Source organism: Phyllobates terribilis, unplaced genomic scaffold (genome assembly GCF_046119375.1).
Source record: "Phyllobates terribilis strain yellow unplaced genomic scaffold, ASM4611937v1 Scaffold_1__5_contigs__length_1240528914, whole genome shotgun sequence".
Taxonomy (NCBI): Eukaryota; Metazoa; Chordata; class Amphibia; order Anura; family Dendrobatidae; genus Phyllobates; species Phyllobates terribilis.
This window is the reverse complement of record NW_027362761.1, coordinates 589,578,575-589,604,751: the sequence shown is the minus strand read 5'-3', so window position 1 is coordinate 589,604,751 and position 26,177 is coordinate 589,578,575. Positions and strand designations below refer to the sequence as shown.

General features: G+C 47.4%; 1 protein-coding gene across 2 annotated transcripts in view; it reads left to right on the top strand.

Annotated features, from left to right (window-relative positions):
• The window catches only part of TTC33 (tetratricopeptide repeat domain 33), a 178,287-nt gene that overhangs the window by 18,522 nt on the left and 133,588 nt on the right, over positions 1-26,177 (top strand). The window contains exon 1 of one of the 2 annotated variants that reach the window (XM_073682009.1): positions 9,079-10,083. The exons of the other annotated variant lie outside the window; for it this stretch is intronic. Within the exon in view, the coding sequence (XP_073538110.1) occupies positions 9,349-10,083 (735 nt within the window). The 5' untranslated portion in view covers positions 9,079-9,348. Of the gene's footprint in view, positions 1-9,078; positions 10,084-26,177 lie in introns of those variants that run through there. 2 annotated transcript variants of the gene reach the window in all.

Sequence of the window (26,177 nt, the reverse complement as noted above, 5' to 3'; positions counted from 1 at the left end):
CCTGGCATCCGATGGATCTCGTCTGTAATCTCCATGAGAACGTCCCGACCATGCAGTATCTCACCAGCGCTGCCGAGCAGGAACACTTGAGTCGCCGAGCGGGGGGCGCTGCGCCGTGTAGGAAACTGGCAGGAAAATCATTCACTATGTACTGGCCGAGAGATCCCCGAAATGTGGAAACTCCTGAATAAGCTCCTCCCATTCCAAGTCCTTCTGGCTCTTGCTGTCGGGTCACAGCGCGGCGCCGCCCTACTGGTTATTGTTACTCTGCTTTATTACATTCTCATGATATTCTGTTCCTCGTTGGAAAGGTTATTTTAGCAGTTAGGCTGTGTGCCCACGATGCGTTTTTAAGCGTTTCCGTAGCTGCAAAAACGCTGCAGAAACACTTAAAAAATGCTTGGTAGAAGGTCTGCCATGTCCCTCAATGATAATCCGCCTGTGCTGTGCACATGCTGCGGAAATTTCCGCTGCGGATTATCATTGCAGAAAAATCCACAGCATGTCCATTAATTTTGTGGAAGCGTGGCGTTTTAGCCCCCATTGACTTGCATTGGAATGCATGGAATCCGCATCACTGCATCTGTACATGCAGAATCCATGCGTTTCAATGTGCAGATGGTACCCGGGTGTGGAGGACAGGAGACTCTCCTCCGGACCCGGGTACCATAGAACCTGTAAAAAAAGAATAAAATAAAAAATAAATATTATATTTACCTTCTGATGGCCTCCGGTGCGCTCGTCCTCTCATGCCGGCAGATCGCGGTGGACTGAAGGACCTGCGCTGACGTCAATCATGTGACGGCAGGTCCTTCAGTGTACCACGAGCTGCCGGCAGCCAGGACGGAGCGAATAAAGACTCCGGGGGCCATCGGAAGGTAAGTATAGATTTATTTTTTACCATTCTTTTACGGTCACACTATATAAATCCAGGCCGGTTGCATGGATTTATATAGTGTGACCCAGTTGTCAAGCACTTTCCAAGTGATGCTAAAATCGCTTGTCAACCCGCATGCGGAAATGCAAGTGAAGAACGCTTCACATCCGCTTGTCCCTGGCAGGAAAAACGCATGTACAATCCGCATGTACAATCCGCATGCTTTTTTTCTGCCAGGGAGAGCAGAAACTCTCAAAAAAAAACGGAGCATTTGTGCATCGTGGGCACATAGTCATAGGCACGGTTACATGCAATGCCTTGTCCTTATCATGTATCTCTGTATACAGGGAGCTCCCCCTAGTGGTGGCTGCAGACAGGATCTTATCATGTATCTCTGTATACAGGGAGCTCCCCCTAGTGGTGGCTGCAGACAGAATCTTATCATGTATCTCTGTATACAGGGAGCTCCCCCTAGTGGTGGCTGCAGACAGAATCTTATCATATATCTCTGTATACAGGGAGCTCCCCCTAGTGGTGGCTGCAGACTGGATCTTATCATGTATCTCTGTATACAGGGAGCTCCCCCTAGTGGTGACTGCAGACAGAAACTTGATTGAGGCTGTCAGTCCATGCTGGTAGTTGTAGTTTTGAAATGGCTTGAGAGCCTCCATTTTTTTTAAACATCTGATTGGTAATTTTACATACACACAATGTGTGGTCAGGACACCAACTCTGCAGGTGCAGTACCACTTATGACCTGAAGGTGTCACTGTTGCTTCTTTACAATCACACAGAAGATAGAAGTTCTGGAGCTGCAGTCGCTGATATACTTGGAAACCTACAAGTCGGTCGTGTTCAGAGAATAGCTTTATACACAAAGCTGTACGGTGAAAATCCCATTATTGTGGGTGTCGGTGATACCCGGGATGTCCAATGTGACTTCTCCCACGCCGGCTTTCCCGGATTCCTGAGCAGCTAATGTCGCCGGTAATGCGGTAATTTGGATGCAGGCATGTGGTGCTGCAGATTAGTAATTCGGTGGGAAGGATAATCTATTCGTTATGGTCCGGATGAGATTTTGCTTCAGTGAGGTCCTACAGGCTGGGGGTCTCCAGCCCACCCAGCCACAAGAGCTGAAAGACCACGCGTTGGAGAGCCCGTGATCGGCTCCGGTGTCCGTGTGCCACGTTAGGGCCTGCAGCATTAGAAATGGTTGGTTTTCGGAGGTCCTATAACAAATAAATCAGTGTCGTTGGCTCAGCTACATCTTAACCATTTCCTTTCCTCGGCGGTCCTGACTGATTCATCGCCCGGCGGTGGCACGGACGCTGGCAGAGTAATTAGCCGCGCCACTGTGAGATGTGAGAATCTCGTCTCTGCGCCCAATTTGCACGCTCCCCTAAATGAGACGCTTCAGTTTCCCTACTCATGCTCCGCGTCGCGTCTCGGGTTGCTAATTGGTCCAATTACAAAATTCTCTAAAAGAGGACTAAATGGATGCGGGCAGAAGTACGAGCGCTGCTCCTGATTACATTACATTACTTCTCATTATCACGTCGCATCCGACAGCTAAGTCGGCCTTGTCGCTGGAAGCACAGATGTAGCAGAGCCGAGCTGCGATGTCTCACAAAAGGTGAAAGAAGAAAACGGCAAATGACAAAGTCGGCTCTGCTGCATCTGTAATTGGCTGTTGAAATCCGGAGCTGTCAGAAAGTGAAGTCTTCACCTCCTGTGAACAGGGGCAGATTGGCGCCCAAATTTGTGACCTTTTCCAGCATAACTTTTAGACGGCTTTATAAAACTTTATCTTCCGCGCCCCTCCTGGTCACCACATCCATTCTTCCAACTTTTTGGAGATCACGGTGCAGAAAATTAGAAATTTTGTTGAATTTAAAACTATTTGGGGCTCAGTTTACTCCAAAAACTGGCGGAAATGACGGCTCAACTCCTTCACTCACCGGCGATTTTTCTTTTTTCTTTTCATTTTTGCATTTTTTTTTCTCTTTCTTCCAACACCCTTTTTTTTTTCCGGCATCCTAGACGTACAAGGGCTTGTTTTTTTTTTTGTTTTTTTTTGCGGCTCGCGGTGTAGTTTTGAGTGACGCCAAAATGTGCTGAAAAAATGGGAACATAATTGCAAGTGCAGCGAAATGGTAACCCCCCCCCCCCCCCCCACAATTCGACCATTGTTTTTTTGGGATTTCATTTTGCACCATTCATTGAAATATAATAATGACCTGATCCCATGATTCTCTGGGTGGGTGCGATTCCATTCCTACATGCTTTTTTTAAAAAAATTTTTAAGTGGTGAGAAAAAAAAAAAGCTTGTTAAAAATAAATTTGTGCTGACATTTACGGAGACCCGTTGCGTTATATTTTCCATTGATGGAGCTTGTTGTGCTGCTTTTAAAAAGACATGCCGGCTGTCTAGCGCAGCTGGTATCTGCTCCGTGTGGCGCAGGTTCAGCTCCTGAGCCCCCTATACACTAGCTCGAATGTGCAATTACATCCATATGCACTAAAGGGTTAATAAATGTGATCCATATGTGTTTATTGTAGGGGTTCACGCTCTCAGGTGGGCACTAGAGTTCACACAGGCACCGGATTCTTGTGTCGTAGCAGTGTTCGGTTTATTGAACTCCATAAACTTTTCTCAGCTCTTTAAATGAAAACAGCCTTTTCCCAACACATACTGTACGTAATCACAAAAATCAGTCTTTTAATAATGAAGGCAAAGCTATTAATGGGGTCTCACCTAGCCAGCAATACAGGTTCTGCTTTAGGCTCAGTCGGCTCTCATTCACTGGTGACTCGGTCACGACTGACCTTGTCCCAGTTTGATCGCACAAAATGGTTATTGTCCATAGCAGCTGGTGTTACTTGCAGTTTGGTGCACATGGCCAGTGCAGTCTCCTCTAGAGAGATTCTGGCTTGTCTCTCTGTAAATCCAACACAAATCCACTCTGCTCAGCTCCCACAGCTGACTGCCTCCAGTGAACACATGGCCTGGTTCTAGTCATAGCTAGCCAGGTGAACCTAATCAGAGCCTGTAGTGCTAGGATTTAACCCTGTTCTATCTGGTTTTCCTACATACCCTCCCCCTCTGCCCAAAGCCGGGAAAACATATTATCTGCTCCCATCTCCTAGGGAACCCCATTTTGCAGAACTGAGCAGTCCCATAGTTGTCCTGGGACTCCTCCAGGTCAGGAATATTGACTTCCATATCCTCCTCTCTAGCCCCTACAGTGAATCAAAATTCACCATTTACATAATGTGACCGTGTTACCATAGCCGACTCCTGGCGGTATACCGGACTACTGGGTGCTACAGCTTAGGCCCATAAGTTTCATAACAAAGGAAAATCTCGACCGATAACAATAGCATGCAATAAGTCTTGGACCACTCCTAGTTGGTGGGACACGGAACCACAGTCTGTGCGTGTGTTGACCTGGGCCATGGGATAGTTCTTGGCATCTCCGTAGACCCAACCCACCCTCCCCTTTTCCCAGGGACTGGCAGATGCGGATGTGTGGCCCTTACCAAGGTCACCAAACTCCCTGTGTCCAGGAGTCCAATCACACCATTCACTGTCACCTGGCACAGCTGAAGTCCCTCACCTTGGTGCGGTACGGCTCTGTACACGGGATGTGCAAAATATGAGAAGCGTCAGCCTACAGATCGCTCCATCGGTTCTGAGACCAGGGGACAATGGGCTGATATACAGTGGGCAGAATAAGTTTTTGATACAGTTTTCCCACCTGCAAAGAACGGAGAGATCTGTAATTTTTATCGTAGGTCACTTCATTTGTGAGAGACAAAATCTAAAAAAAACCAAAAAAAACCCCCAGAAAATCACATTGTATGATTTTTAATTGCATTTTATTGCGTGAAATAAGTATTTGATCACCGACCAACCAGCAAGAATTCTGTCTCTCACAGACCTGTTAATTTTTCTTTAAGAAACCCTCCTACTCTGGACCAATTACCTGTATTAATTGCACCTGTCCACACACTCAATTAATCACACTCCAACCTCTCCACCATGGCCAAGACCAAAGAGCTGTCTAAGGACACCAGGGACAAAATAGTAGACCTGCACAAGGCTGAGATGGGCTGCAGGACAATAGGCAAGTAGCTTGGTGAGAAGGCAACAACTATTGGTGCAATTATTAGAAAATGGAAGAAACACAAGATGACTGTCAATCTTCCTCGGTCTGGGGCTCAATGCAAGATCTCGCCTCGTGGGGTAAAGATGATTCTGAGAAAGGTCAGGAATCAGCCCAGAACTACACGGGAGAACCTGTCAATGACCTGAAGAGAGCTGGGACCACAGTCTCAAAGATTACCATTAGTGGGTGTCCCAGAAAGGTGACCTCAGGCTCCCTTGACTGCTCGGGGAGTACTCCTCAGTCAAGTATCTTTCCATGAGGTTCACAAGATCATCTGCACTTTGGGTGGACCTCTTTGAGCAACCCAGCGTTGCACGGATTTGTGTAGTGAGTGGATAAATCGGTCCACTACCACTCTTTTTCCATCATCTGTGCTGGAGAGCAGGTCTCGGGCTGCAGCCATTTTTGTACGAGGTGTAAGAGGTCAAACATCTGGCACTGGGGCGACTTGTCCCTTTGGTAGCACCAGAGGTTCACCTGTTGTTTCCTGACTGCCAGTGTTGCACCTAAACATGCCATAATCTCCATCTTCAGCTTGCCGTACTCCTTTGCATCCTACAGGGAAAGGTCACAGTACCCTTTCTTCTGTTCCCCCGTAAGGTACGGAGTTGAGACCTCTGACCATCGCTCTGGGGGAGTTTCTCCCTGTCTGCCACCCTGTCAAAGACAGTGAGGAAAGCCTCAACATAGTCCTCCAGAGTCATTTTCCGCATGTTCTCCCGTACTCTTCACCTTACACCAATACTATCACTTTGGATGGCAGAAAGTGCTGTCTCCCTGGCCGGAGAGTTTCTGCAAGGGAGCCATCTGCTGCTGTTGCAACTGCTGCTGTTGCAACTGCTGGATCAGTAGTTTTTTAATTTCCTGTTGGCACCGGATTCTTGTGAGGTTTATTGAACTTCATAAACTTGCACGACTCTTGAAATGAAAACAGCCTTTTCCCATCACATATGTAATAACAAAAATTACAGTCCTTTTACAATGAAGGCAAAGCAATAACAGGGTCTCACCCAGGCAGCAATTCAGGTCCTGCTTCAGGCTCAGTGGGCTCACATCCACTGGTGACTCAGCCACAGCTGACCTTGTCCCAGGTCGGTCACACAAAATGATTATTGTCCATAGCAACCAGTGACACTTGCAGTTTGGTGCACACAGTTTCTTCTCAGAGAGATTCTGGCTTGTCTCTCTGGAGCTCCAACACAAATCCACTCTGCTCAGCTCCCCCAGCTGACTGGCCAACAAATGAATACAGGGACTGGCTCTAGACATAGCTAGCCAGGTGGATGTAATCAGGAGCTCCAGTGCTAGATTTTAACCCTGTCCTACCTGGCTTTTCTACAATTTATATGTATATCGACCTCTTTTCATTGTCTATATCAAAGGGGTTATTCTTGGGGCTGTTGTGTGTTATAGAGCTGGCCCTCCATTCGGGCAGCTTTATGGTCTGTAATCATTTTTTTTAGCACCGCACCTTAGTTATTGCACCTTTTTATGGCTCCATACCTTTAGATTATAAGATTTATGGTGCAAGAACAAACATGGTGGTGTGGCACGGTCATATGTAGTGGGGATCAGCGCTCTGGACGGGCTTCCTGCTGTTTTATAGATGGGAGTTGTCCTTCATTATATAGACTCTACAAAGATGTGACAAGCTCGCTGCTTCTTCGGTTGGGTTTTTACGGCTTCTGTATGTGACGGCCGGCCAGTAGCCGCATGATATTGAAGGTATTAGCGCCACTTACCCATTGTCGCACAATGCGGGCGTAGTTAGAATGATGAGGCCAGTGATTGGCTGCAGCGGTGGTCACATGCAGGAAACACACGGGAAGGATCGGGGAGCAAAGCCCTTTTAAGTATCGTTGTGTGACACCAGATCACTTTATTGTCCGCGGCTTTGAAGCCTTCACTTCTTTGCTGATCCTTTTTAAATTAATCCTGACTGATCCTTTAAGACTTTTAATGGGTCCCTCAAGGTCTTATCAGGTTCACTTCATTATTTGTCACAAGTAGCGATGTATTGGGGCCAGTTTTATAGTAGATGAGGACATGTTTATTACCATTTCACTAGCTCGAGAATTATATGTACTGATCTGTATGGACGGCGTACATAGTCATACATGAATATACATTAAAATAAGTCTCATGCAATACCCATACGTCCTGCCATTGACTGCCTAAATAATGCCGCCATACAGTGCCCAAGTAATACCTCCATTCAGTATCCAAATGTTGTTGCTACAAAGCGCCTAAATATCACTGACATTTAGTGTAAATGCCACATAACTCTTACAATTCTTAAATAATACTGCCATACAGTGTTCAAAATAATACCGTCATACAATATCCGATCAAACGTCATTCCTATTGAGTGTCTGCAAGACCCCGGCGTTCAATGCATAAGTCTGCAGATAAAATATGCCATGCATAGCTTAAATATTACCACCATATCGTACTCAAGTAATACCACCTTACAGTGCTCAGATAATACCTCAATAAAATATCCAAGCGGGGTGGCCCTTGAGTGCCAAAAAAAACTCTGCCGTCAAATTCAATAAGCAAAGAGACCAGATATTGGCTGCAGAAAAAAAAAATACCGCTGGGTGTGAACAAAGCCTTAGGGTGCTCTGTAAAGTCTCCAGGGAAATGAGACCCCTTGGCAACTGCCCACTTGCCCCTCAAAAAAGCAAAGGAAACTCGAGAGAGACCAAGGAGACCATTGCTGATGTGAAGACGCTGGACACAGCGCGGCCTGTGTGATGGTTAACTGCAGGATAGCGTCAGTAAGCTGCAGCGTAAGCTGACGTAATTTTATTGTTTTTGGTAAATAAAGCTATGAACTAATGGTACATTTTGTGTATTTCGGAGTGTTTGGTCTCGGGGTCACCTCCACATCGATGTCTAATCCGAGACTCCCAGACACATAGCTGTCTCTTTATTTCACTGAGGATAATTGCTTTAGTTTTAGTGCACAATTGGAGCAGTTCTCGCCGACTGCTGTGATTGCATTAGACTTTAATTTCCTGATATTACTAATCGTTTGTTATCAGCAGCCGCCGCGCACAAGGACTGAGGAATTAGTGACAGCCCGGAAAGTTCTCCAAAAAACCCCAAAACGAGCTGAATGAGATTAGAACTTATAGCTGCCTCCTTCCAGGAAGAGCGCCACCCTTGTCAATAGGCTGAGTCTGGTATTACACCTGACAGTGGATATTTATTCATCGCCCCCTCAGTCTGGTCTCCTCTCTCTTATTACAAACCGCAGTGTATTCCTTGGATTCTCCTCCCTCATAGTGTCAGTGTGAGAGCTGACACATTGTCACAAGTCTACGCCATGCGGGAACGGTCATAGCGCCACCCCGAGCGCCACACCAAGCAATACCTGGAAATGTGCTGTTCTAATACTGTATGTACGCAGTGACTGCACCAGCAGAATAGTGAGTCCAGCTCTGGAGTATAATACAGGATGTAACTCAGGATCAGTAATGTAATGTATGTACACAGTGACTGCACCAGCAGAATAGTGAGTGCAGCTCTGGAGTATAATACAGGATGTAACTCAGGATCAGTAATGTAATGTATGTACGCAGTGACTGCACCAGCAGAATAGTGAGTGCAGCTCTGGAGTATAATGCAGGAGGTAACTCAGGATCAGTAATGTAATGTATGTACACAGTGACTGCACCAGCAGAATAGTGAGTGCAGCTCTGGAGTATAATACAGGATGTAACTCAGGATCAGTAATGTAATGTATGTACACAGTGACTGCACCAGCAGAATAGTGAGTGCAGCTCTGGGGTATAATACAGGATGTAACTCAGGATCAGTAATGTAATGTATGTACACAGTGACTGCACCAGCAGAATAGTGAGTGCAGCTCTGGAGTATAACACAGGATGTAACTCAGGATCAGTACAGGATAAGTAATGTAATGTATGTACACAGTGACTCCACCAGCAGCATACTGGGTGCAGCTCTGATCAGCTGCTAGTCAGTGTGGTGATTACGGGTGTGGTGGCTGCAGATCCTGCTGTGAGCTCCTGATCTCTGAGAAACCAACACCTCTCCACCCGGGGACCTGCTCTCTCTCTTTCCCAGAGAGAGAGGGGTTTTCTGGGATGAGTGAAGGAGCCAAGTCCCAGGCTTCTGCTTCCCGAACCAGGCCGGTGGGGGGCAGAAGAAACCAGCAACCGGCCTGCACATCAGAGGACTCGGGGGGTGAGACGCTGCACCAGGAGTCACAGCAATGTGGCTCCTACCCCCCCCGGGATTGTGGTGACCCCTAGAAGCCGCAAGGCTTCCAGCATGGAGGAAAAGCCTGACAGCGGCGTGCATGATGGCGCTCCTTCCGGAGGAAAGCTGAGTGCTCATGGAGGTGAGGCCGACCTCCCTGAGGGGGGGTGGGCGCTGCAGGGACCCCGGGAGTCTGTGTCCACCTATGCCTCCCGGGTCATGATCCACCTCCGTGAGTATGAAGATGCCAGTAAGCTCATCAGGAGGCTCCGGGAGGAGCTGCGCTGCACAAGCGCAAAAGCTGCGGGGGCCTCCAAACCAAGGAAGGCCAAGCTCCAGGCTGAAGTAAAGAGGCTGACCAGCGAGATTCACCTGCTGGAAATAAGGAAAGCCACCATTAGAGAGCAGAGTGGTCCATTCAAAGAAAAACTAATAAATGAAGACCGCTTTAGAGAAATGGCTGATACCAGAGAGCAAAGGCAGATGGGGCTGCAGCCTGAGAGCCAGGTGGATGATGAGAGTGATGATGACCAGCAGGAAGCCCCACCTGGCAGCCTGCAAAGTCACCCGCAGGCCACGTGCAGCGAGCTCCCTGCAGGACAGGCGACAGTGACATCCGGTCGCAGTTCTGCTGGCTCTGGGGAGGACAGTGACAGCAGCGGCCAGGGAGGGGCGCTAATGGCGGAGATTAAGCTCCTGGAGTCCCCAGTGTGCCTCCAAAACTTCCATCTTGGTGACGATCTACCAGAAGAGGCACCTGGGGGCCACAAAAAAGCTAAGAAGACCAAGCCAAAGCTACAGGAAGCGGTAAGATACGTATATGCCCCCCTCCCTGTACCCCCTGAGTCGGCGGCAGGCTCAGCTCGCTGTATAAGCCCCGTTGCCCAGCCCAGCCCGGGTTTTGCTGTGGATCCGGTGCAAAGGCGCGGGGAGATTGCACAGCGCGGTAGTGAGGCGCAGAGCTCCGTCTCTGCTTGTAGTAGCGGGGACGCAGCAGGAGGTGCATCAGCCGAGAGGCTGGACAGTGAGGGCGGCCCGGCGGCGGGCGTTCCGTCAGGCCACGATGCTGTGGTGTGCTCCTCAGTGGGAGGGGGGAGCGGCCCGGTGTCGGGGGCAGCTCCGGTAGCCTTGGCACCTCTGAATGCTGTTGCCGCTGATCACTTAGTTGAGAAGCGGCGGCAGTGTGAGGGGGCTGTCTGGGCTGAGCGTTCCGGTCCTCCCACCAAAGTGCTATTTTGTGTTGGCGTCGCTGGTCCGGAAGATCCTGATGCTAAAGATCAGCGGCGCCTAACAGCAGCTAAAGATCAGCGGCACATTATACCGAATGCCAAACAGCGGAAATTACCGACCAGTGATGTGGAGGGCACACATAAGACCGGGGGTGAGGTCGCCTCCAGTTCTATGGAGGTGACTGAGCCCCTTGTGCCTGATGCGGAGGTCAAAATGTCATCCACCATTGTTACTGGTCCAGCAGGAATGAATGTGGTGGTGGGGGTGAATAAGGCTAATTCATTGTCTAGTGGTGTGGTTGCTGGTTTGGTGGAGGGTGAGATGGAGGTGGGTAATGGTGATACTGTTGGGGCTGATGTGGTCACTGGTCCGGTTGCCCCCCCGGGGGTGGCAACACCTGTCCAGAGTTATGCCAGTGTCACCTCCGGGGCAAATAGGGCATCCTCCTCGTCTCCGGGCTTTGGGGACGGCATGTTGCAACGGCGCCTTCTGGAGGCTCTAAAGAAGGGGGAGAGATCACTAATGGTAGAGGGTCGAGAGGTTGATCTATCCTTCTGGATAGAGAGGCATGGCCTCGGGGCCTTCCGAGAGCAAAAAGGGGGAGATACAGTGTGGTCCCTCCCAACAGCCGGGCCAGGCAGTGTGCGTAGGAATGTGGTCCGTCTTCGGTGGAGGGGCAGTGATGCATGTCCGCCAAGGTCTAAAGTTGTGGCGCTCCTTCTGAGGATGGGCTTCAAGGCGATTGACATCTACGCCTTTATACATCCCTATTCCACGCCTGAGTTTGATGTCAGCTTTGTTCGGCCGGAGGGGCTTGAGCTCTTCCTGGCGAATTTTGAGTTGGACTATAAATGAGCCCGGCTGGCGAGACTTTGCCGTTCAGGCAGTGTCTCGCCAAAACCAGATCAAGAAAGTGACCGTGATGACTCGTAACGAGTCGCTTTCTTGCTATGACATCATGACGTGGCTTGGTCGGTATGGAGAGGTGGTGGAGATGCCAAAGAAAAACCGCGACGAGTTTGGTATCTGGTCAGGGGCCTGGACGTTTATGGTAAAACTTAAGCGTTCAGGTGGTACGGTTGCCCACATTCCATCGTCTGCCTTCCTGGGTAGGGATCGTATCCTGGTCTTCTACCAGGGGCAACCGAAGCTCTGTCACAGGTGCGGCGACCCCACACACTTCAGTGCAAACTGCACCGTGCAGAAATGCGCGTTGTGTGGGGGTGTCGGCCATCTTGCCGCCTCTTGTGTGGAGATTAGGTGCCACCTGTGTGGTGAGTTAGGTCACCCATTCAGCCGTTGTCCTCGCTCCTTTGCTTATGCAGTCGAGACCCCGGTGGGAGTAAGCCGTGAGGCCGATTCTGCTGGGGAGGGGACTAGCAGGGGTGGGGGAGCTGAGGGGCCAGGGAAGAAAAGCAATAAAAAGACGCCTGCCCAGCTGAGGCGTCTAGACAAGCGCAGACAGGAGAGGGAGCGGGGCGAGCCCCAGACTACCGGGGCAGCCCCTGTCCTGGATGCCAGTGTTGCTGCTGAGGCCCCGAGGGATGATGAGTTGGATGAGGAGGTCAGGAGGATCCACAGGGAGGAAACTGCCTCTGCCTCAGAATCCTCCCATTATGAAAGTATGGATGAGGATAATAAGCGGTGGCTAGAGAACAAGCGTAAGCTCGGCACCAAAAAGAAGAAAAAGAAGGGAGATAAAACATCTTCTCCCGCTCTGACCAAGGAAGGTAAAACCCACTCCCTTCTGGTTGGTCTTTCTAACCGGTTCCAAGCCCTTGATAACATCTCTTCCTCTGAGGAGGAGGCTGAGGGTGAGGTTCCGGCTTCAGCGGAGCTTACAGGGGGCGCCGAGTCTCCTTCTCCTGGGGATGCAAGGTCCTTGGGGGGAGGGACTGGCCCAGAGTCCGGAGACGAGGACGAAAAAAGAAGGAAAAATGTGGGAATGGACACCTCTGTGTCATTAAAGAGGGGGAAGGATTCCTCCTCTGAGGCAGAGGATAAGGGGAGTGGGAAGAAGAAAGCCATCTAACTCAATCACCAATGATGGCGGTACCCACTCCTTTGACGCTGGCGTCCATTAATGTCGCCAGCATTAAGTCAAATATGGCTAGATTTGCAGCCTTTGATTTTCTCAGCCGGGTTGAAGCTGACATTTTCTTTTTGCAAGAGACCAGGCTGCCAAATATGGCAGAGGTGTTTATAGCTAAGAGGGAGTGGAGACTCGGGCCCTCCTATTGGTCTCTTGCGGCCGAGCCGTATAGCGGAGTGGCGGTCCTTTTTACCGCACCGGTAGAATGCCTACGGGTTATTGAGCTAGAAATGGGGAGGTGCCTGATATTAGATGTCCTCATGAAGGGACAGGAGCTTCGGCTCATTAACATTTATGGTCCCCAATCTAAGTGGGACCGGAAGTGTCTCTATACGAGGATCAAGCCCTACCTTTTTACGAATCGGCAGGTCGTCTTTGGAGGGGACTTCAACACTGTTACGAGGCCCCGGGATAGAGGAGGTTCCAGAGACAAGCTGACTTATGATAGCGTCGCCCTTAATAGTATAGCTAGTGAGGCTCGCCTGGTGGATGTCCACATCCGGCACACCCCAGGCCACGAGGGGTTCACCTATCATAGAGGTAACTGTAGGTCCAGGATAGACAGGTTTTATTTAAAGGAGGAAGCCGTCTCTTCAGCAGTATCTGTTGTTGAGGTGGAGTTATCCGATCACTGTTTGATTTTGTTTTCCCTGAATGTTACAGAGACCCCCCGGATGGGAAGAGGCTTTTGGAGGCTCAATTCGTCTCTCTTGGAAGAAGAGGAGATAAGACAGTCCTTTGAGGATTTTCTTCAGAGCCAGGTACCCTTACTGGATCTTTGTAGTAGTAAGTCAGAGTGGTGGGAGATGTTTAAGAAAAGGGTGGCGAGATTCTTCCGCCAGCTCTCGAGCCTCAGGAGCCTGGACAGGTATCGCCTGTATCAGAGCCTGAGGAGGAAACTCAAGCATCTTGTCTCAACTGGAGGTAGCCGCGAGGAGATCTCCAGAGTGAAATCTTTGCTAATGAGGTGTCAGTATGATAGACACGCATCTTTGGTTTTTGAGAGGGATTACGGGAAGTACCGCTCGCCCGACCCTTACAGAAACTGCAAGATGTCAGTGAATAGTAAAGTTGTTACAGGACTGGTTGACACTGCGGGGTCCCTGAAAATATCCAGATCAGGGATCCTGGAGGTCGTCAGATCCTTCTACTCGCACCTCTTGGGGAAGAGGGATCTGGATTGGGATGAGATGTCGGCTTTTCTGGCTGAAGCTGTCCCCGAACCAGGGGTAGACCCCTCTCTTGGTGTTTTGACAGAGATGATCAGGGAAGAGGAAGTTAAGTTGGCGATTGAAGGGCTTGCCCTAAAGAAATCTCCCGGTCCAGATGGCTTAACATCTGAATTCTATAAGACCTTTAAGGACGCCTTGGTTCCCCTCTTGACTGAGGTATTCAATGAGTGTCTTTCCTCGGGCACTCTGCCAAAGTCAATGAGAAGGTCTGCCCTGATCATCTTGTCAAAGGGTAAGGACCCATCATGCATTGAGAATTGGCATCCCATAGCGCTTCTCAATGCAGACAAGAAGGTTTTGGCAAAGGTGCTGTTTAATCGGCTGGTGAAATTTGCACCCCAGCTCCTTTCGGGGGCCCAGCATTGCTCTGTTCCGGGCCGCAGTACAATTAGTGCTGTACTCTGTGTCCGAGAGGCGATGGAGCAGGGTAGGGTTGGCCACTGGAAGGGGTACATGCTGTCATTGGACCTGGCAAAAGCGTTTGATCGGGTTAATCATGAGTACCTCTGGTCTGTCCTTCTGAGGTATGGCCTGCCGGGGGGGTTCGTTGATTGGCTTAAGACCTTCTACGCTGGGGCAGAGAGTTTCCCGCTTGTGAACGGTTGGATTGGCAGCTCTTTTGAGGTTGGGTGTGGTGTTCGCCAGGGTTGTCCCTTGAGCCCGCTACTGTACGTGTTTGCGATTGACCCACTTCTTAGGAGGGTGGAGCGTGGACCGTTGGCTGGGATCGGGATGGACCGGGCAGCACCGGAAGCCACTCTGAGAGTGGTGGCGTATGCCGATGACGTCACCGTTTTTGTTTCCTCTGATGGGGAGGCAGAATGGCTGATGTCAGAGGTAAATCGCTACTCGGAGGCATCCGGGTCTAAGATCAACCGGGATAAGTGTGAGAGTCTCTGGCTGGGAGGAGGAGATCCTGGTTTTGATCTCCCGGACACCCTTCCAGAACCCAAAGTCTCTGCAAAAGTTCTTGGCATCGAATTTGGCCAGGGGGATTACCCCAAACAAAATTGGGACAGCAGGCTAGAGATCGCCACTCAGAAGGTGAACCAATGGAAGGGTTGGTCTTTGACCCTAAGGGAAAGGGTAAACCTGATCAAAACTTACCTGCTCCCTTTGCTGATCTATCTGGGCAGTGTGTGCATCTTGCCAGAGCCTCTCTGGACTCGGGTCTACAGTTTGTTCTTCCAACTGTTATGGGGGAATAGACTGAACCTGGTCAAGAGGGAGGTTACTTACCGTACGAGGAGACTAGGAGGGTTGGGTATGGTCAACCCTGTGGTATTCCTTGTGAATACCTTCATTAAGATCAATATTGCAAACCTCTGGAAAGAGAGGGCTCCTCCGTGGGTATTCTCCTGTAAGGGATGGTTTCAGCCTTTCTTCCAGGAATGGGAGACAGGAGGGCAAGTGAAGGATCTCCGCACACCGCATGGACATCTCCCGGCTTACGCTACCGTGGTTCTGAAGGTAATTCGCCGGTGGGGTCTGGGAATGTGGGAGGTCAGGACTCTGCCAAGGAAGCTCCTTGACAAAAGGGTTCTGTTGACCCATTTTCAGAGGCCTCTGGCGCTCAGGGATTGCCCAAGTCGGGATCTTGGGGTGGGTCTGCATCTTTTGAATTCTATCAGGATCTCCTCGAAGGTTTGGGACTTGGCTTGGCGCTGCTTCCATGGGAAACTGTGTGTGAGGGACAATCTGAAGTGTAGGATCTCTGAGGACAGGAACTGTCCTCGGGAGCATTGTGGTACCATGCTTGAAAGCATGGACCACTTCCTGCTTTATTGTCCCTTTAACACAGAGGTGTACAACAGGGTGGGCGCCTCCATTGGCTGGCCCCGGCTGGCCGGTCTCTCTTATGCGGAATGGGCCTATGGAGCATTCGGGGACCTGGGTGGTCGGGACCGCTGCACCTTATTTCTAGTTAGCGCAGTGGTTAGGTATCACACGTGGAACGCACGGTGCTTAGTATCGACGCATCGGAAAATCCTCCCAGTGGACGATGTGTTTAGGACCATACTCGGTGACCTGGTGAAGGTGCGTTCTCTGGAGTATGAGAGACTGAGTACACGGAGGGCCGCTCTCCTCTGGAGGGGCTTTTCTTTTAGTGTGCCCTAGTCTGGTCATCTCCTCTCCTGGTGGGGGGCTGCTGCTGACACCATAGATTTTTGTTTTATTTTGATCAGTAGACAGTGATGTAGGGCTGCAGGCGCCGAACTTGGGCTTTGTCAGTTGTGGTTATTGTATTGTTTGTTTTTGTATATATTGTATATATGGGTTTGGGTGTAGGTGTTAGGTTGGGTGGGATGAAAAGGGGGGAGGTGGGTTCATCTTGTGGGACACTGGTTATTTGGGTGAAAAACTGGCACTGCCTGATCTGTCCTATGGACGTTGGCATGAGGCGCAGGAGCAGCTCTCAGGTCAGTGCCGGGGAGGGACTGGTGGGCTCGAGTGTGGGGGGGTTTTGTTTTGTCTTGTATATATTTGTATAGTTAGAATTTATTTTATTTTATTTAAAAAAAAAAAAAAAAAAAAAGAATGTATATATTAGTTTGTATATAATTTGTCGGTTATTGTTTATTATATTGTTTTTTTTTTGTTTTTTGTTTAGTTTTTTTTTGTTTGGTAACCGGACCAGATGTCATGGTGTAGGTAGTTATTATTGTGTATATATGTATAATATGTGTGTGAGGAGAGAGGGAGCGGCTGGACCAGTTCATTACATTGTTTATTTTCTGGTTATTAATTTTCTTATGTTTCTGTTATTATTATTGTTATGTTTTTCATTTTTATAATAAAAGATCTACAGGATCAGTAATGTAATGTATGTACACAGTGACTGCACCAGCAGAATAGTGAGTGCAGCTCTGGAGTATAATACAGGATGTAACTCAGGATCAGTAATGTAATGTATGTACACAGTGACTGCACCAGCAGAATAGCGAGTGCAGCTCTGGAGTATAATACAGGATGTAACTCAGGATCAGTAATGTAATGTATGTACACAGTGACTGCACCAGCAGAATAGTGAGTGCAGCTCTGGAGTATAATACAGGATGTAACTCAGGATCAGTACAGGATCAGTAATGTAATGTATGTACACAGTGACTGCACCAGCAGAATAGCGAGTGCAGCTCTGGAGTATAATACAGGATGTAACTCAGGATCAGTACAGGATAAGTAATGTAATGTATGTACTCAGTGACTGCACCAGCAGAAGAGTGAGTGCAGCTCTGGAGTATAATGCAGGATGTAACTCTGGATCAGTAATGTAATGTATGTACACAGTGACTGAACAAGCAGAATAGTGAGTGCAGCTCTGGGGTATAATACAGGATGTAGCTCAGGATCAGTAATGTAATGTATGTACACAGTGAGTGCAGCTCTGGAGTATAATACATGATGTAACTCAGGATCAGTAATGTAATGTATGTACACAGTGACTGCACCAGCAGAATAGTGAGTGCAGCTCTGGAGTATAATACAGGATGTAACTCAGGATCAGTAATGTAATGTATGTACACAGTGACTGAACAAGCAGAATAGTGAGTGCAGCTCTGGAGTATAATACAGGATGTAACTCAGAATCAGTACAGGATAAGTAATGTAATGTATGTACACAGTGACTGAACCAGCAGAATAGTGAGTGCAGCTCTGGAGTATAATACAGGATGTAACTCAGGATCAGTAATGTAATGTATGTACACAGTGACTGCACCAGCAGAATAGTGAGTGCAGCTCTGGAGTACACTATAAGGAGAAAAACATTTGACCCCACGTATTAATCATTCTCTTCCGGTTTCTCATTCAGCCCCATCGCCCCCGGTGTGTGCCCTCCGGCCTCTCACCCTCCTGTCTGCATTTGCTAACACCTGACTGCATTGTGCCGCTGTACAAATGGTGGAGGAGGATAATGCTATGCGCTGTTATCAGGGGGCGGCCGAGACCCTCAGCTCCTGTGAAGGGAAATCTTAATCTCCAGCACAAGACATTGTGGACAATTGTAGCTTCAGCTTTGTGGGAACAGTTTGGGGTTCTCCCTTTTCTGTTCCCCATGACTGTGCTCAGTGCACAAGCTCCATACAGACATGGAGGAGAACATGAGGGTCCGCACAGAGCCCGGACCTCAGCCCCATCCTATAATGGAGGTTGTGAGCCCGGACCCCCCCAACATCAGGGTCTGACCTCACAAAGGGATCGAGTCCACATGGATGTAGGATGGGTGGAGAGATAAGCTCCTGGAGGTGACATGTGGAGGGGGCACATACTTTTCTCAATATAGTGTATTCTATAGGATGATTAGAGGGAATGTCTTTTATCGGTGACTTTGGTAATTTTTGGTTCTTCTTCCTGTTCTCGCTGTGATCTCGTTACCACTGCAGCGCGCACAGAAACGACTGCTCCTATATCTGATATGTGAGTCCTGCCTCCAAGTACCCACATCGGAGAAGGTTGGTTATGACCTACATAAGATCGAATATATACAGTGGCAAGTAAAAGTTTGGGCACCCCTGATCAAAATTACTGTTATTGTGAACAGTTAAGCAAGTTGAAGATTAAATGATTTCTAAAAGGTCGAAAGTTACAGATGACGCATTTCCTTTTGTATTTTAGGCAAAAAAAGTATATATTTTAATCTTTTACATTTTAAAAATTACAAATAGGAAAATGTGTCGATGCAAAAGTTTGTGCGCCCTGCATGGTTAGTACCTCCGCCCCCTTTTTTGAAACCTTCACAGCTTGTAAACTCTTTTTGTAGCCGGATAAGAGTCTTTCAATTCTTGTTTGAGGGATTTTCATCCATTCTTCCTTGAAAAATTCTTCCAGTTCTGTGAGATTCCTGGGTCGTCTTGCATCCTCTGCTATTTTGAGGTCCAGCCACAGATTTTCAATGATGTTCAGATCAGGGAACTGTGAGGGCCATTGTAAAACTTTCAGCTTGCACCTTTTGAGGTCGTCTATTGTGGATTTTGACGTGTGTTTAGGATCATTATCCATATGTAGAAGCCATCCTCTTTTCACCTTCAGCTTTTTTACAGATGGTGTTATGTTTACATCAAGAATTTGTGGAAAATTCATTGAATCCATTTTTCCCTCTACCCCTGAAATGTTCCTCGTGCCATTGGCTGCAACACAACCCCAAAGCATGACTGATCCTCCCCCATGCTTAATGGTCGGCGAGATGTTCTTTTTCTGAAATTCTTTGCCCTTTTTTCTCCGCACATACCTTTGATCATTGTGTCCACAGACTTCTATTTTACCTCATCGGTCCACAGGACTTGTTTCCAAAATGCATCAGGCTTGTTTAGATGTTCTTTTGCACTTCTGACTCTGAATTTTATGGTGAGGATGCAGGAGAGGTTTTCTTCTGATATTTATGCAGGTGTCTCTGAACAGTAGAACAATGTACCACAACTCCAGAGTCTGCTAAATCTTTCTGAAGGTCTTTTGCAGTCAAGCAGGGGTTCTGATTTGCCTCTCTAGCAATCCTACGAGCAGCTAACTGAAATTTTGCTTGGTCTTACAGACCTTATCTTGACCTCCACTGTTTCTGGTAACTGCCATTTCTTAATTACATTTCGAACTGAGGAAGGGCAACTCGAAAACGCTTTATATTCTTATCGCCTTCTCCTGCTTTGTGGTCATCCACCATTTTCCGAGTACTAGGCAGCCGCTTATAATAACCCAAGGCTGCTGTTTTTTGGCACAAGGTCAGAGGAGGCTGCGTTATTATAAAGCTTGGAAATTTGCATCACCTGGCCTTTTCTAACGATGATGGTGAACAAGTCGTAACCCTAACAGGTTAATTAATGTCTGAAACCTTGGTCAAAGTTATCTAAGCACATTAATCTCCAAGGGTGCCCAAACTTTAGCATCGCCCCAATTTTCCTTATTGTAATTTTTAAAATGTAAAAAATGACTAGTTTACCTAAAATACAAAAGAAATGTGTCATCTTTAACTTCAGGCCTTTTAGAGCTCATTTCATTTTCCAATGTCCTTAACTGTTCACAATAATAGTAATTTTGACCAGGGGTGCCCAAACTTTTACATGCCACTGTACTACATCTGCTCCATGTGATAATATCATTCTTGCCGATGTATGAAATCACTTTTTATCACTTTTTATGTATGTGCTACCAGTCACACTGGTTGGTATATCCCTTTTTTTAGGAGGAGCATGTATTATATTATCGCCCATTCATTTCAGTAGGTGCTGTGTAATACCAAATTTCACCTGCAGTGGCCACTGTTACCCCTCATCGAAACCACTTGATCGTGGAGGATTTTTGCTTCTTTAAGGATTTTTGTTTTTTTTTTTCTCTCCCATCAATCATTATGGCCTAAAGTTACATAGTCTCAGAAGGATAAAGGACAGGTCTGGTCGCTGGGTGATGCCCTAATGCAACAAGTGAGACGTAATCTCTGTAATTCTACCGTGGAGAATAAGAGGCGCCAAAAGTAAAGGAAGACAAGTGCACCGTCCCCATCCATAGAATGACGTTTTTTTGGCTAATTTTGCTGCACTTGTAACTACAATCGCCGACATACTTTTATCCGTAATTCCCAGGGAACATTTTCTTTTCCTCGTTGGGTTCACATCACGCAGCGCTGCCCCCGCCGTCTGCAGACAGCGACATCACGTAACGTTTGGCGCCCTCGTGGGACAGAATTATCCGCCATCGGCCCACCCTCCCCCCTGTTTACTTCGGCCTCCGCTTTTCTGTTCTTTCGTTCCATTTTAAAGCTCTTGTTTATAAAGTTGAGATTAAGGAAAAAATGGAAACGGTTCTCAGAGTAATATTGTAGGAATTGGCAATGTGGCCAGACGCACTTCAACCGGCATTACTACGGCAAAGCGATTTTGGGAACTGATATATATATTTTTTTCATAAACAATATTTCACTCAGAGTGGCCGTCCGCTCCCCGCAAGGAGGTGAAATGTTACTAAAGGGGAAACCTCTGCTAGTATTTAGGATATTCAATAATAATCCTTTTATGTATTGTAATGTTCTTTATTCATACTGCACATACTCCAGAGCTGCACTCACTATTCTGCTGGTGCAGTCACTGTGTACATACATTACATTACTGATCCTGAGTTACATCCTGTATTATACTCCAGAGCTGCACTCACTATTCTGCTGGTGCAGTCACTGTGTACATACATTACATTACTGATCCTGTACTGATCCTGAGTTACATCCTGCATTATACTCCAGAGCTGCACTCACTATTCTGCTGGTGCAGTCACTGTGTACATACATTACATTACTGATCCTGTACTGATCCTGAGTTACATCCTGTATTATACTCCAGAGCTGCACTCACTATTCTGCTGGTGCAGTCACTGTGTACATACATTACATTACTGATCCTGAGTTACCTCCTGTTTTATACTCCAGAGCTGCGCTCACTATTCTGCTGGTGCAGTCACTGTGTACATACATTACATTACTGATCCTGAGTTACATCCTGTATTATACTCTAGAGCTGCACTCACTATTCTGCTGGTGCAGTCACTGTGTACATACATTACATTACTGATCCTGTATGATCCTGAGTTACATCCTGTATTATACTCCAGAGCTGCACTCACTATTCTGCTGGTGCAGTCACTGTGTACATACATTACATTACTGATCTTGAGTTACATTCTGTATTCTACTCCAGAGCTGCACTCACTATTCTGCTGGTGCAGTCACTGTGTACATACATTACATTACTGATCCTGTACTGATCCTGAGTTACATCCTGTATTATACTCCAGAGCTGCACTCACTATTCTGCTGGTGCAGTCACTGTGTACATACATTACATTACTGATCCTGTACTGATCCTGAGTTACATCCTGTATTATACTCCAGAGCTGCACTCACTATTCTGCTGGTGCAGTCACTGTGTACATACATTACATTACTGATCCTGAGTTATATCCTGTATTATACCCCAGAGCTGCACTCACTATTCTGCTGGTGCAGTCACTGTGTACATACATTACATTACTGATCCTGAGTTACATCCTGTATTATACTGCAGAGCTGCACTCACTATTCTGCTGGTGCAGTCACTGTGTACATACATTACATTACTGATCCTGTACTGATCCTGAGTTACATCCTGTATTATACTCCAGAGCTGCACTCACTATTCTGCTGGTGCAGTCACTGTGTACATACATTACATTACTGATCCTGAGTTACATCCTGTATTATACTGCAGAGCTGCACTCACTATTCTGCTGGTGCAGTCACTGTGTACATACATTACATTACTAATCCTGTACTGATCCTGAGTTACATCCTGTATTATACCCCAGAGCTGCACTCACTATTCTGCTGGTGCAGTCACTGTGTACATACATTACATTACTGATCCTGAGTTACATCCTGTATTATACTGCAGAGCTGCACTCACTATTCTGCTGGTGCAGTCACTGTGTACATACATTACATTACTGATCCTGTACTGATCCTGAGTTACATCCTGTATTATATTCCAGAGCTGCAGTCACAATTCTGCTGGTACAGTCACTGTGTACATACATTACATTACTGATCCTGAGTTACATCCTGTATTATACTCCAGAGCTGCACTCACTATTCTGCTGGTGCAGTCACTGTGTACATACATTACATTACTGATCCTGTACTGATCCTGAGTTACATCCTGTATTATACTGCAGAGCTGCACTCACTATTCTGCTGGTGCAGTCACTGTGTACATACATTACATTACTGATCCTGAGTTACCTCCTGTATTATACTGCAGAGCTGCACTCACTATTCTGCTGGTGCAGTCACTGTGTACATACATTACATTACTGATCCTGAGTTACATCCTGTATTATACTCCAGAGCTGCACTCACTATTCTGCTGGTGCAGTCACTGTGTACATACATTACATTACTGATCCTGAGTTACATCCTGTATTATACTCCAGAGCTGCACTCACTATTCTGCTGGTGCAGTCACTGTGTACATACATTACATTACTGATCCTGAGTTACATCCTGTATTATACTGCAGAGCTGCACTCACTATTCTGCTGGTGCAGTCACTGTGTACATACATTACATTACTGATCCTGTACTGATCCTGAGTTACATCCTGTATTATACTCCAGAGCTGCACTCACAATTCTGCTGGTGCAGTCACTGTGTACATACATTACATTACTGATCCTGAGTTACATCCTGTATTATACCCCAGAGCTGCACTCACTATTCTGCTGGTGGGGAAGGCATTATGGAGTTGAGCTGCTTCCTGGCTCCCATGTTACTATACCCTTATATTTTTTCCTGTGGTTTACTCCAGTGTGTGGGGTATTTTCTGTTTCCCAGCCCTGGTTTTATCTCTGCTCTTCAGTACAGTTTGGTTTCCTTTGTGGTTCCTTCACTTCTCTTTGTTCACTGCTGTAATCTTGTTGCACTGATGGATTAGACTGATCCCCACAGCGGCACAGACTGAGCCCAGGGCAGCGAGCCCCCAATGTAAGCAGCGCTGCAGAAGGTGCTGAGCGCCCATCAGACTCCCCTGACCTCAGCCTTAAACATCTGATTTTCTTCTGCCGCTTTTATGTCTACTTAGTGTATGTGTTACCTTAGGAATCTCCACAATTCTGCTTGCAGATGTCGCTGCGGAGGACATCTTTTCTTGCACTCCCTCTTAGTATATTCTGTTGATTTACTGTCCTTTTGGTTGTCCATACAGTCATGGCCGAAAGTGTTGGCAGCCTTGAAATTGTTCCAGTAAATTAAGTATTTTGGTTGCACAGCCTTTGGAATAAAATACTGCAATCAATTGCTTCCTATTACCATCAACAGCTTCTTACACCTGTCAGCTGGATTTTTTTGCTCCAGGTCTCTCATAGCTGACAGATTTCATCATGCCTTGCACACAGTCAAGGTACCCAGTGCCAGGGGTAGAAAAACAACCCCAAAACATCTTTGACCCTCCACCATATTTGACTGTAGGTACTGTGTTCCTATCTTTGCAGGCCTCATTCTGCTTTCGGTAAACCGTAGATTGATGTGCTTTACCAAAAAGCTCTATCTTGGTCTCATCTCTCCACAAGATACTTTCCCAGAAAGATTTTGGCAAACTGCAGTCTAGCTTATGTCTCTGTGTCAGCAGTGGGGTTCTCCTGGGTCTCCTGACATAGCGTTTCATTGCATTCAAATGTTGCCAGATAGTTTGCACTGACCCTGATGCACCCCGAGCCTGCAGGACAGCTTGAATTTCTTTGGAACTTGACTGGAGCTGCTCCGCCATCCAGAGTACCCTGCGTTTCAACCTTTCATCAATTTTTCTCTGCTGTCAAGAGAGATTATCTACAGTGCCATGGATTGTAATGTTCTTGATTATGTTGCGCACCGTGGACAAAGGAACATCAAGATCTCTGGAGATGGACTTGTAACATTGAGATTGTTGATATTGTTTAACAATTTTGGTTCTGAAGTCCTCAGACAGTTCTCTTCTCCTCTTTCTGTTCTCCATGCTTAGTGCGGCACACACAGACACTCAATGCAAAGATTGAGTCAACTTCTCCCCTTTTTATCTGGTTTCAGGTGTGATTTTCATATTGCCCACACCTGTTCCTTGCCACAGGTGAGTTTAAACGAGGTTTTTGTCTGCCCAATTTTTGGGGTTTTGTGTGAAATTATGTCCAATTTGCCCTTTTTTTTCTGATTTTTTTACACACAAAGGAAATAAACATGTGTATGACAATGTGTGTAATTGCAATAATTTTCTGGGAGAAAGACTTCATTTTCTGAAACCATTTCAAGGGTGACAACAATTTCAGTCATAACTGTAGATAAGTTTTCTTCTAGCACTAATTAAGGATCTGTAGCTTCATGTTAAAAAGTGCTAGTGCTATACAAGACATTGTCCCTGCACACCGCACAGTCGTGTTTTAAAGGGCTAATTTCACAAAGACAATCCAATGTGAAGTGTTTTGCTGTGGCAGTCCTGGATTGATCTTGGCTGAGGTAGAGGACCCCCCCCCGCCGGGATGCCCTTGGTCCTTATGGGGCATCTGGAGTCACTTCTAGAATAAATGAGGTAGTAGCTCCTGCAGGACAGCCTAAGGGGGAAAGGTTGAATGTAGAGGGCATTAATAGTAGTACGTCTCTGGCCTCTGACCCTCCCCAGTATCCCCTTCTGGCTCCAGTGACCATACTGGGATTGCTTTATAGTGCGGCCCCCCAGGGTTACAGCGGAACGCCATTAGCCTTTGTACCTGTTTCCCCTTATCCTCCACAGCAAGAAGAAAACAAGCAGATTTTGGTGCATACAGCCTCGTTATATGTCCAGGAATTATCTTAACTCGCAGGCCTACTGGTTTGTCTGCACCGAAATGAAAGCCCCCCCCACCCCCCTGTGCTGTGCCTGTGTGCACGCTGTCAGACAGGAGAGCAGGAGCAAAGATCTGCCTCCACTAACAGTAGAGAAGCCTTCCCCACATTCTTTGGCGTGATAGTGACACACCACCACTGTGAAGGGTTATAAAGATGCGCCCTCTTTTCCTGTAGAGGAACTAAAATCTGCCCCTCTTTCTTGTAGATTGATAATGACCCACCCCCACTTCCTGTAGATTGATAATGACCCGCCCACACTTCCTGTAGATTGATAATGACCCGGCCCACACTTCCTGTAGATTGATAATGACCCGCCCACACTTCCTGTAGATTGATAATGACCTGCCCCCACTTCCTGTAGATTGATAATGACCCGCCCCCACTTCCTGTAGATTGATAATGACCCCCCCCCACACTTCCTGTAGATTGATAGTGACCCCCCCCACTTCCTGTAGATTGATAGTGACCCCCCCCACTTCCTGTAGATTGATAATGACCCGCCCCCACTTCCTGTAGATTGATAATGACCCGCCCCCACTTCCTGTAGATTGATAATGACCCGCCCCCACTTCCTGTAGATTGATAATGACCCCCCCACACTTCCTGTAGATTGATAGTGACCCGCCCCCACTTCCTGTAGATTGATAATGACCCACCCCCACTTCCTGTAGATTGATAATGATCCCCCCACACTTCCTGTAGATTGATAATGATCCCCCCACACTTCCTGTAGATTGATAATGACCCGCCCCCACTTCCTGTAGATTGATAATGACCCGGCCCCCACTTCCTGTAGATTGATAATGACCCGGCCCCCACTTCCTGTAGATTGATAATGACCCGGCCCACACTTCCTGTAGATTGATAATGACCCGGCCCACACTTCCTGTAGATTGATAATGACCCGGCCCACACTTCCTGTAGATTGATAATGACCCGGCCCACACTTCCTGTAGATTGATAATGACCCGGCCCACACTTCCTG